Source organism: Hemicordylus capensis, chromosome 5, assembly GCF_027244095.1.
Source record: "Hemicordylus capensis ecotype Gifberg chromosome 5, rHemCap1.1.pri, whole genome shotgun sequence".
Classification (NCBI taxonomy): Eukaryota; Metazoa; Chordata; class Lepidosauria; order Squamata; family Cordylidae; genus Hemicordylus; species Hemicordylus capensis.
The window spans coordinates 237674835-237687855 of record NC_069661.1 but is presented as its reverse complement, the minus strand read 5'-3'; the positions used below and the strand labels follow the sequence as shown (position 1 = coordinate 237687855).

The 13021-nt window shown below is 46.4% G+C and overlaps 1 protein-coding gene across 20 annotated transcripts in view; it reads right to left on the bottom strand.

Annotated features, from left to right (window-relative positions):
- CACNA1C (calcium voltage-gated channel subunit alpha1 C) overlaps positions 1 to 13021 on the bottom strand; it is an 852604-nt gene that overhangs the window by 764381 nt on the left and 75202 nt on the right. The window contains exons 1-2 of one of the 20 annotated variants that reach the window (XM_053254985.1): positions 11780 to 11907; positions 9960 to 10551 (exon numbers count right to left, since the gene is read on the bottom strand). The exons of 18 other annotated variants lie outside the window; for them this stretch is intronic. In XM_053254985.1, coding sequence (XP_053110960.1) covers positions 9960 to 10011 — 52 coding nt within the window. In that variant the 5' untranslated portion in view covers positions 10012 to 10551; positions 11780 to 11907. Of the gene's footprint in view, positions 1 to 9959; positions 10634 to 11779; positions 11908 to 13021 lie in introns of those variants that run through there. One more of the 20 variants, XM_053254984.1, reaches the window with a different exon arrangement.

Here is a 13021-nt window from a genome sequence, read left to right as displayed (position 1 = left end):
GGGGTCCAGTATCATCTCCCAAGGGGCCAAATTTGACCCAGGGACTTCAACATGAGAGATTTTTAAATGAAAGGCCAACAAATGACAGTGTCACATAGTGGATAAAATGCTGGACTTAGATCAAAAGTCTAAACAAAAATTCTTACATTCATATTCCACTCTCATCCATACATTTGGGCCCATAACTTGTATGTTTAGAGGTTTTTTGTCCAGTCACCTTAATAATGAGGAAGCACCTAAAAAGGGAGGAGAGCTGGTCTTGTGGTAGTAGGCATGAGTGTCCCCTTTGCTATGCAGAGTCTGCCCTGGTTTGCATTTGAATGAGAGATTATATGTGAGCACTGTAAGATATTCCCTTAGAGGATGGGGCTGCTCTGCTTGCATGCCGAAGGTTCCAAGTTCCCTCCCTGGCATCTCCAAAACAGGACTGAGAGAGATGCTTGCCTGCAACCTTGGAGAAGCCACTGCCAGTCTATGTAGACAATGCTGAGCTAGATGGACTAACGGTCTGACTTAGTATAAGGCAGCTTCCTATGTTTCTAAAGAGCCCTGCTGGCTCAACCCAAAGTTCATTTTGTCCAGGATTAATATTCTCTCTCTCTCTCTCTCTCTCTCTCTCTCTCTCTCTCTCTCTCTCTCCCTCTCCCTCTCCAACCAGACACCTTTGGAAGCCTATTAGGGCACAATTCATTCATTCATTCATTCGATTTATATACCACCCCTCCAGAAATGGCTCAGGAATTTCAAATTCCATATTTCCATATTTGAAATATAAGGCAATTTAATACAGTCCTGTCTGTTCAATAATCTTTAAGAGTAATGGAAAGTTGCATTCCCTGAATCTCTTTGCAGTTGCACCCATTAGTCTCAAATGAGAGCTACTTTCTGTAAAGGCTAAAAGGCTAAAAGGCTGAGCTCTTGATTCAGATGGCACCTCTGCCATGAACTCAGAGTGGCCTTAGGCAAGCCAACCTCCCTCCCTCTTATTCCTGTTCCCTGCATCTGCTGTATGAGGGTAGTCACAATACTGACCTACCTTTCAGAATTATAGAATGAAGTGCATTGTATACTCTAAAACAGAGTATAACCTTCAGTCCCCAGATGTTTTTCAGACTACAATACCCATCATCCCCAGCCTCTGGCCACTATGGCTGGAGATGATGGGAGTTGTAGTTCAACAACATCTGGGGACCCAAAGTTGAGAACCCTTGCTCTACAATGCTATTGTTATGCTGCCACACAGCTGACCCACTTACTTGAGCTTTCCAGGGGTTTGCAGTGTGCTGTGAATTCTGGTATATTTTGGGAATAGAGTCATTTATGGTCTCTTTGTAATATTTGGTTTATTTACACAAATATGCGGATTGGGCATTGGGTGAACTTGAAAGGATAGCAGAGCATTCTTAGAAGTCAGCAGCAGACTGTGTCAATTTCCCGTAGAGTGGCCCTTGTACCCTAAGATGCTGCAACTTCTGCCAGCCCCTTATACTCCAGGCTAAAATACCTCCTTTCTGCCCCACAGCAGCTTGGATGCTCTTTTCATACCAGTATCACACACAGCAGCCTGCAGTGGAAGAAGACAGAATGATGTCACCTTCAGTCTCTCTTTTCAGATGGGTCCTTATTTTGTCAGACCTCTCATGACTCATTCAGAATAGTCAGAGCCATTCAAGAAACATCCTCTGGGTCTTTTCATCCATCAACCAGTAGCTAACACTCAAAAGAATGGCCAGCCAGCTAACAATCCACTATTTTGTAACACTCCAAATAACACTTAAGAAGAATACAGAGGAGGATTCAGGATAAGTGTTTCAGGAATCATATAAAGTAGGCATTATGAGTTGTCCAGATTAACGGAGGGAATGATTGCTGGGTGATGAGGCTATCTTAGAAGGCCTGTGCTGTCAATCTTACCACCACAACCGTTTGGAATTCCAAAATGGCATCCCTGAGTAGTCTGCTGACAAATATTAATTCTACTCATATTCCAATCCAACTCAGAGCTCCTAGGTCTCCTAACCAGATCTCCCAACCAGTGTAGAACTGATCTACACTACTTGGGTGTGGATCAGATCTATACCACATGGGTGTAAATAAGATCTACACCCATGCAGCTTCCACAAATCTGCAACATGGCTGCTCCCAGGTCATTTTATCAGTGCACCCCACTAACAAATCATTGGATGTATTATAGCACCCTCTTATTCCAGAGTCTTCCATAACACCTGTCATGTTGCAAAAGCAAGAGAATAAGTTATTGTCACAACATTAAATACATGTAATTCTTAAAGCAAGGTCTAAAAATAAAACGAATGTGTGCTTTACATAAGGCCATGTATTCACATTACTTGCTTTGGTTCAACGAATCCTTAACAGACTTTACTGCTGTACTGTTCTCACTAACCAGGTCAAAATTCAGAATCAAAGAATGGGAAAATTGCATTTTTCAATGTCAAAAACTGCATGGACATGGAGAGCTAGCATTTCAGGGAAAAGGCTAAACATCTCGCACTGCTAGCCTTCCACATGCATGGAGATTTTTATGTGGAGAGGTAGTCATATATTCTTCCTCACATCTGCATTCTGAAGTGGGTATAGCTCTGGGAGGACTAGATAATGTGCTTCTTGGAGGACAGAGCAGAAATATGGATTCCTCTTTAAAGATTAGTACATATCCCTTTTCCTGAGCCATAAGCAGATATTTAAATTAGTCATTCTTCCATAAATCCAGGGCCCTTTCTGTTTGTGGAACGAAGTTTGGAAGGTGATCACCTTTTGTGGGAAAGTCTGGATGACTGCAGGTAGCACCACAGAGCTCTTCATTAGGCCTTAAGGGATTTAAATGGAGTGGCCACTTGAGAAGAAACTCTGCTAGAACCAATTAAAACAAACCCTTAGACAGTTGTCTAACCTAAATAAAGCTTCTATTTCAAAGCTGGAAAACTTAAAGTTCCTTTTAAGGTTCGTTGACAGCAGAATGTCCCTGAATACCCCCTTGGACTGTTCACTGCCATCAGCCCATGCCTGCATGAATGTTACTATTATCCACTGTGTCAGAAGACCCAAAACGAGCATGGGAATACAGTTGCTGTTCACTTTAACTCTTGCATGGTTTTAAAAGCTTATTTATGTAGCACACTTTGGGTTTGGGTACTGCCTTGCCATTTTCTTATGCTCTCACCAAACATCTGATTTTTGTATTTAACGTTGGCCACTATGTTCTTTAAAAAAACACCACACAGAGAGACTATAACAGTACCTCCCTTGGCCAAGTACAGGGCACAAAGCCCTCTGATGTTGCTGTCACTATAGATACAGAGGAAAGGATTACTATAGTTCTATCTTGCTGCAGCTTCCAGCACTCATAGGTCAAGGGGAGGTATACACAACTTTGCTTGTCCCTTCCTTGTTTTTCACCTGCTCTCTCCACTTTCTGGGCATCCCAACTATACTCCCCATTTTTAAATTCCCACATTCTAATGTTATGGCTTGGACCACATCCTAAGAAATGGTCTGCTATCGAGAATTAAATAAAAAGAAGCATTTCAGTGGCTGCAGCCCTCCACTCAGTAAGCAAACAAAGTTCAGAGGCGTATTCATGTATATATTCACAATGGAACTGCAAAGAAATATAATCAATATCTTTGAAAAACATTTGCTGTGGTTAATTTTTTAGACCACATCAGAACTACATAGGTGCTTCTGGGGAATAAACACATGTTGTCGGAAATACATGGAGAAAGAAATGTCTCTCCTGCCTTTCCTAAGTGATTGTCTTGGGGTACTTGGACCTAATTTTACAAAACACACAACATATTTTAAACAAACAAATAAAACAGCACTTCCAAAATGTATCCCCAAAATTAAATGCAGAAGTATTCTCCAGTCCAAGCACATGAGCACCCATTTCAAACCAGTAAATATTCAGACTTTACAATAAAAGGAATTTCTAATATATAGCACACTGATTTTTTTTTAACTAGAGCAAAGCCATTTTATTTTTAAGGTCGAATGAGAGATTCTCAGCATCTCAGTACAATGTGTTACATTACTCACAACTCACTGTGACACCCCAAATGTTAAATATTTGTGCTGGTACATTAGACTGCAACACTCTCCTAGTGTCACTTGGATGCTGGTATAACATGTCACAATGATGATGTATTTTGTAGGTATGCCCCACCCTAAATACTTCCATTCTGGTGCAGCATTTTTGGAGGCTGCATTATAAAAATTTCAGGCAGCAACATATCAAATTAAAAGCCACCCCAAGCAATAGTGCACTGGAGAGGCGAGGTATAAATATTTATAATAAATAACAACAACAACATCATCATAAATGAAGCCATGAATTAATAGACAGAAGGACAAGGTATTTTGGGGGAGCTGAAAAAAAGAGAAACAAACACCAGCCCCAAAACAGGAGCTCCAAAATATCCGTCTTTATGTATAAAGTTAGAGGAAAGTGTCATTTGCTCTTGAACTGTTGGCTTGTCCTCTGTCAGTAATAAATTACTTGATTCCTAAACCTTACCAAAGAGGAGAGTGTAACCTGACCTTCATATTGACCTATAGCATTGTGGTTATATTAGGAAGTTACCTTAAATAGTGACGAAGGTTATTGGGGGGAACAGAAATGATGTCTAATAAGGAACCTTTTCAAGAAGAAAAAAGAGGCCAGAAGAAGACCTAGTTTGGGTAGCATAATGAGAAGGTACGAATCTGCTCAGATTATGCAACACGAACAAAGCCCAAAAGTGAACAGAAATCAGTTTAGATATTTTAGCAGGAATTGGTGTGTGCTACTTAGAGGATCTTGTCTCTGAGGAATAGATGGTCTAGTGGGAACCCCTACTTATTAATCTAGGATGGGCATGTATCTTGCTATCTTTAGTGATGCACTGCAAAAGAGATCTTCCTGCTGGGTAGAAAAGGGCAGAATAGTAAACCTTGAGTGTCCTGTCTTGCCAATTAGGGCATACCTCCACTACAAATTTATATAAGTTTTATACCACTTTAACCACCTAATTCTCCCCACCCCATCCCAAGGATTCCTGAGAATTGCCATCTGTGAGCTCTTCTCACAGAACTACAGGACTCAGGTGCCCTGGGAAGAAGGAATGACTGAGAATGGAGCCATAACTCAGTAGTAGAGTATCGGCTTAGCATGCAGAAGCTCCCAGGTTTTATCTCTGGCATCTGCAGGTAAGACTGAGGGGAGGAATCCTGTCTGAAACCTTGGAGAGCTGCTGCCAGTCAGTACTAAGCTAGATGGACCAATAGTCTGACTCAGTATAAGACAGCTTCCTATGTCTACTATACAACTATTAGTCTGTGGTGTAGATATGCTCTGAAAGTTTCCATTTTTTAATAACTTCTTGACTCCATAGCCCTCTACCACCACCTGCTGGCAGAGGCAGAACCTACACACAGCACCATGCATTATGTCATGTCCTTCTTCACAGTCCTTTCATTGGTCACAAAACAAGTGATGAGGTATTTACTTCTTACTTGGTCCAACAAGTCTCCCCAAATAATTATCCTTCTCTACACCAACAGCCAGACCCATCTAACTGCAAGCACTAAATCACACCTGAAATTATGGTCTGTGACCCAAATGTGTGGGCTGACTTGCAGGTATTCCTTGTACATGTAAGCCCTCTTCAAACATTATGATGTACATTTGATACACACGTGTGTACATGTTTGTGTGAATGACTGTATACGTAATCATTTTAAACGTGAACCTGGTATAGGGCTGTTCAAATGCAGAGTACAAACAAGAAGTGAACTACTGTATATGTGCTGAACATATTGAATAAATAACTGTACATGCATAAAGGTCAATACATGCATACACTATGCACAGAAGGTAAATGTATTGAAGATTATGTGCAAATCGGGCTATAGAGTGTTGCAAATCAAACTTTCCCTCTCCCAAATTATCTTCCATGGAAGCTTACAAGTGCAAGATGTTCACAATAATTTAAGATGCATTACAGACGCCGATTCAAGGCAACTTTGAGCCCCACAGGTGCATTAAATATCTTGTAACTCATTTTAAAAGCTTTATTTGTGCTTCTAGAGTCCCCACCCCTAAACTAAATAGACATACACTCAATGGTAATCATACATTACTGATTTTTATGAAAATATTGCTCATTGTGTGAGATAATGAAAAACTAAAAAGAACCCAAGTGTTTAAAAAAATGTCATCAGCTGAAACATCTCCAATTTGTTTTTTACTCTAAGTAGTAGGACAGGGAGTGGGAATTGTACTAAACTCAGTTAAATCCTATGGATCAAACCACAGTTTTCCAATGTGAGATGTGCACACCACTGAGCTACAGAAAGGAAATTATTGTAAAAGAGCTAAAAGAGCACAGGAATTAAGAAACTAGGGATACATATTTGGAGATGGGGCTGTAGCTCAGTGGCAGAGAGCAAGAAGTTCCCAAGTTCAATCCCTGGCACCTCCAGGTGGGACTGGGATCAGGGTGTAGCAAGGTTGGAGTGGGCCCAGAGACAAGATTTTTAAATGACCCCCCTCACTGAAGCTCGGCTCATAATGTAAAGAAATCCTAAATGACGCTGAATAGTGGTAACAAAAAGCATAGTAAAATTTATATATAGATATATAAGATATATCAATATATTATATATCTTATGTGCCACAATAGAACATCATCCTAAATTATTTTTGAAAAGGTCTTGTAAATCGTGGACGATGCAAGTCATTTAATGGTACTAGAGAAAGACATGCTGTTCTGGTAGCTCCAGGTCTTAACACTCACATCAATTACGGAGGATGAATACAACTGAAGGAAGCCCGGGCGGGTGTGAGGGTGGGGGAGTAAGTCATGTGACTTGCCTCTGCCCTCCCCCCTCCCTGAGGCCGTGGGCCCCCAGAACTGTCTCCCCTTGCCCTATTATAGTTACGCCCCTGACTGGGAAAGATTTCTGCCTGAAACCTTGGAGAGCTGCTGCCAGCCAGTGCAGTTAATTCTGAGCTAGATGGGACAATGTTCTGACTCAGTACAATGCAGCTTCCTATGTCCCTATCATGACAGCTACTTCTGTTTAACTCATGTGGCTTTCTATTGAATGGGCATGAAGCTTGTTGACTCCCCAAATTCCCGCTCACCAAGCCAGTTAAATTGGCTGACTGGACATAGATGAGCACTGAAGGAAAGGGTAGGCAAGGCCTACTCTGCCTTTAATACAAACTGACCATATACACCAAAGACCTCCTTTTTCATGGGCAATACAAGGAACAGTTTCTCTGTTGACAACTGCTGGAAATTTTAGCCATCAGAGAAAGATGATTTTGGTTATTTCAAGCGGGACTTTTCTAATGCAAAGAAGGGCAGCTGGAGTCTCCTTCCGCACTAATCTTTGTAATCCCTTCCTTTCAACACTTTTGCTCTAATTACACCAATACATCCTAGCAGCAATTTGATTTAAATTCTGCTCTTCGCCATCATCACCACAAGCCAACATGTCTAGGTTTGGGCTATAAAACCTAAGGACTCTCCATAAAGTATGCCATGCATCGAGGGAAAGGGTCACAAAGTGGTGACAAAAAGAGGGATTGAGTATTGGTTAAACGGGTTAAAATGTGACAAGTGGGGATGGAAGGGGTTTTTAAAGAGTTTCAGAGAGGGGCATCTTTATGTATGGTCCCTTATTTGTAATTGTTTTTTTCAGCTTTAGGCCTCCCTTCATGTAAATTGCAAAATGCAAATAAATGGCAGTTCTCCAGCCACTTTTTGTGCACACTCGTGCAATTTAGAAGTCTTTTGCCTAGGAGCAACTAGAAACACACACAGAGAGAGAGAGAGATGACAAACCTACTCCATATATATAGATTATATAATCACTGCAGCTGGTAAGTAGGGAGCTGGATTCAGGTTGCCATAGCATTTGGCATATCGCTATGGAGGCCGAGCTTTGGTCCACTTGTCAGTAGTGTTGGCAGCAGCAAAGGAGAAACACGTGCCTGCCTGACAGATGCACATGGCAAAAAGGACAAAAACAGACCAGGGCCCTTATGGTGCAGCAGAGAGTTGGCTTTCTGCCCTCCTGGGGTACTTGCTATGATGTTTTGTTCCATTTGTCCAGTTCTGTGCCACTGGAACTGATGTTTGTTTTTTGTTTGGTCTTTACTCCCACTGCTATGACAGTAACAATTAAATGCATCCTTACATACTTAGATTTATTATCCTTATTCCTCCTCCAGTAAATCCCTTTGGGGACAAGAAGGGCCAAAGAAGTCTGGCAAACATCCTTTCTGCTCTGATAGCATTAACGTATGAAGCGGCCTTATTCAGAGTCAGGCCATTGGTCCATTTAGTTCAGTGCTGTCAACTCTGACCGGCAGCAGCTCACCAGAGTCCCAGGAAAAGGTCTTTTCCAACCCTACTCCCTGACGTCCTTCTCTTTAAAGGGGGCGGGGGGAGAATGCTAGTGACTTAATATATTCGCACACGGAGACTGCTGCCCACTGCGTGACACACAGCATGTGGAACCTTTGATGTGACTGGTCGGATGAGAAAAGGCAGCCACAGGAAAGGCAGAGGGTCGGCTTTGCGCAGTTACCCTTTGACACCACCACCCCGCCCGTCCCCGAAGTGCACGCACAGACCAGGCTGCCTTATTATCAGGCAGGGTAGTAGGGAAGACTGGTGAGATGAAAAAGAACTTGGATCGCTGGCAGATGTCTGGGCTGGAAAACCACCGAGAGACAGACACACGCAGCCGCCCGGCGATTTCTCCCCCGCCCAGGCTATCTCGGTTCTAGGAGGGGAGAAGTTGCGACCACGCAGCAAGCCAAAGCTACCACGCAGGGTCCAAAGAGCAGCCCGTTTAGTGGTAGTTGCCGGGAGGGGAGGGGGAGGAGGAGCAGGAGCACTTGGAGAGTTGGACCGAGAAGTTTTTGATCTGCTTGCGGGTGCCACACACGCTGCTCAGAAAAGCAGATGCAGCGATGCGTGGTGTAGGCGAGGAACACTGAGAAGGAAAAAGGGCCTACAAGTCCCCCCCAAAAACACACACCCTAGTTACACACCAAAGAAGAACCTCAACTTTCTGTGTCTGTAGCTATGTGCCCACCGCCACCGCCAGCAGCATCCCTGCGCTTGCCTGGATTCAGAATCTCCATGGAGAGAAATCAGCGCTCCTCTGCCTGCGAAGACGACAGACTGCGCGGAGGGGATGAAGAAGATGCGCGCTTTCTCTCTCTTTCGGCAAGCTCTTGGGGGGAACTGACAAGTTCTTGTGAACAGGGGCGGGGTAGGTCGTTTAAACGAAGCTCGGATGGAGTCCTTCCCCTATCCTGCTTCCCGACACATTCTTAGTATTGAACGTCCTCCATTAAGTGAACCCATTCCTTGGGAATAGGTCCCACTGGACTTAGTGGAACTTACTCCCGAGTAAGCATGCATGGGAATGGGATCGGGCTCCAAACCTTGCAGGAATTGGGCGGGGTGGGGGATAATTACCCCCCCCCTCCCATAAACTTGCCCAAGACATCCGAAACTTTCCGTTTCACAAGGAAGATTAACCTGTCCTGGGAGGGGCAACTAAGACCCCGAAGCACAGCAACCTTTCTTATAGTGAACTCCTGGACGTCCCTGTTAGGTCTACACTCTCTTCCACAGAAAAAGGGAACTTTGCCTTGCTTCACATCGACTGACAAACGAAAGGCTTGAGTCCAGAGAGTGGGAGGTTTTATTTATGATCATGAGGTTTCCAGCGAGCATCAGGCTTAACGAGATCACCGCATTCGATCTCTCCTAATACCATCAGGGCTCCGATCCGAATGGTGTCAGAGACATCTCCCACCCTCCCCTCCCTCCTGTTCTTCACGTTGGCTTGCATGGGGAGGGGAAGGGAAGAAAGGCGGGAGAGAGGAGGGGAGGGGAGGAAGATTCGCTCCATCCGGAGACCCCCGGTCTTACCTTGGTGGTTTTCTTCTGGAATGTACATCGTCGTCTTGTTTTCATTGACCATTTAAGAGAGGAATGAAGGACCACAAAAATAACCCAAGCGGAGTCCAGATTTTAATTCCTCCAAAACCGGGAAAGGAAAAACCAACCAACCCAGATGGGGTGAGCAGTTCAAGGAAGAAACCGGAGCTGCAGCGGCGATTTAGATTCTCCCGACTGGTTATTACCTGATTCCCATGATTGCATCAAAGCCCAAAAACTGATCCTTTCCACTACTGCCTCCTTGAGTGGGATTGCAAAGCATCCTCAGAGAACATCCGGGCCCCCGCCAAGCATTGAGCACACACAGCACCTCTGGCCGCCGCCGCCGCCGACACCGTCAAGAGCAGATCTTTATTTCAAACGAGGAGAGCGAGAAGAGGGAACCTCGCCGAGAAGGGAAGGGAGAGGGGGTGGTGGGAGGGAGGGAAAGAGAGAAGCAGCGGGGATTTGGTGGTGGCGGCGGTGCTGCCTGGGGGGACCCTATTGAGCCTCCAAGAAGGGTGCGGGGGGAGGGATCTGAGGTGGGCTTCAATGTCTCTCTTGGCTTAGGTAGATCCACCAACTAGAAGAGAGAAAGGCAAGAGGGAAATAAAAACGGTCATCGAGAAGAGAGGTCCAAAGGCGGCTGCTGCTGCTGCTTCTCCTCTTCCAAGCCAGTTCTGCTGGCAGGGAGCTCTTTCTGCAGAGCGAGAGCGAGAGAGCGCGCGCTAGTCCCAGCCCCTCACTCCGTCCCCCCTCCCCTCCCTCAGCAGAATACTCCCTCCCTCTTCCCGCCCCCTCCCTCGCTTAGGCAGACAGACACCCTGAACACTTCCAGATGTTCCAGCTGGGGCAGCAGCAGCGGCAGCAGCAAGCCCCTCCCCTCCCCTCGCCTTTAGGAGCCGGCGGACTTGATCTGAAAGTTTAACATGCCTCCCCCCCTCTCTCGCCCCCTTCTTGCTCACTGCGCTTGGCGGGGGGGTTGCTCTTGCCGCCGCCGCCGCTGCTCAAACCTTGCTACAGACATGACGTCAAGAAGGCAAGCTGGATCCAGCTTGCTGGGAAAACTGGGGGGGGGGGTGTTGTTGGGGAGAAAATATATTTCTTTTTTCTTTTAAAAACCAGAGATTGGGAAGATTCCCCCCACCCCCACCAGATCGCCTCCCACGAGGATCACGTCGCCCCCTCCCCCAAGAGACACACACGCAGTGCCCCCTTTCCCTCTCCATTCGATTTGTCAATATAGTCTCTCGTTCGCTTAAAAAAAAAAGAAGTCTGCAGTTTCCCACCACTGAACGACTGAAATCTGTGATCTGCATGTTAAAGAAGGGCGATATCGTGTTGCTGGGCTCCACAAAGCCGCTTTACCGCGCGGCGTTAGGTGGAGACGCACACCCCGAAGAAGCACAATCCCCGCAAAGGGTCGCTATGTCTTGGGTAGGATTCAGGGGCTAGCGAGAGGCTGCCGCCGGCTGAGTGAGCGTACACACGCAGGCACACAACTCGCAGAGGCGGGCGGCGGCACAGATGTTGGGACGGATTAATCCAGCCGGGATTTTCCAAATCCCTCCTCCGTAGCCACACACCCAAGCCCTGGTCTGGGTGGGAAGGGAAGAGATGGGGCGGGGGGGGGGAGACACACCACCTCCCCAGCATGCCGCCTCAGCGCTCCTCCCCGGCGTTTGGCGCCTCCACCACCTTTGCCAGAGCAGCAGCCCCAAATGAAGAGGAGGCGGAGGAGGCGGAGGGTGGCTGCTTTCCAACCCACGGCGTGAAACGAAGCCAGCAGCCAGGCGTGCGTTGCGCCTTACCTGGGGCTCTCACGGAGCTGCTGCTGTTGCCATGTTGTCAAGCAAGCCGTGCGGAGCGTGTCGTGTCGCTTGTGTGTGTGTGTGTGTATGTGCGTGGGAGTGCTCCGCCCCCCCCCCCAATCCAGGAATGACACCGGTCCATCGCACCGCTTGGGGAAGCTAATCGGGTCTGAGTTGCGCGCTTGGAGCGAGGGGCTGCAGGGCCCCTGGTGTGGCGGCGCAGCGCACCGGTCCCAGACGCGGAGCACCTGATGGCCCGACCCACCTTGCCTCGGGACTAGGCCCCACTGAAGGCAGTGGCTGACATCTTGAGGACAATTACTCAAAGGAGTCCCACTGAAATTAACTTGTCCTCACGTGTCCCAATGGGACTTCTTTGAATCATTATCCGCATCAGGCCAGCCCAGCCCAGGCCAGCGGTCCTCCCTTCCTCCCGAGAATGCGCGGGGGCAAACCTATTGAATATAAAGGGACTGGACAATGCATAGGACTGGGCGTTTGTACTGGGAGCGCCGGGGCCGAGAGTATACAGAAGATCATCTCAAAAGAAGTAGCAGCTTGATTGTTTCTGAACTGGCTCGGCGCTGACACCGTGTAGACACAGGCACTTAAACCGGCGCACCGCAAAAGAGGGGTTAACTTGGGCTTCGCTCGTTTGCGGCTGGGACTGTGGAAGCTCAGATCCGAGCCACTTCTCAGCCGCCGCCGCCGCAAGAACGCGAAGGGAGATTGGAAGGGGGGGGGGCGGGCAACCGGGAGGGCTTCTTCATGACGATAATAACGTGTGAACTTTCCCTGCGCGCGGGGCGAAGTTTGCGAGCTGATGTCTTTTCGCCATGAATAATTCACAGCAGCCATCTCCAGGGGGGAGTTTAGAAGTGCAGCTGCACAGAACAGGCAGCGACAGCCAGCGACAACAGGTTGGGATGAGAAGTGAGAAGAAATGAAAGGCCGGAGGAGGAGGAGGAGAAAGAAATCGGTTTATGGGGAGGAGGGAGATCAAAATATGAACTAATTTATCAGTGTTCATTATTGATTACTAGGCTCCTGCAGCCAAAGATTTGCCTAATTAATTATAATCAAGATATGATGTTCAACAGAGTCTTGTAGCACCTTCAAGACCATATAAATCTCTCTCCCTCTCTGAAGGCAGCGTACAACGTAACTTAAATCTATAAAATACAACTGCAAACACATTAAAATATTTTATATATTGTTAAAAGCCAGAAATGAGGAGATATA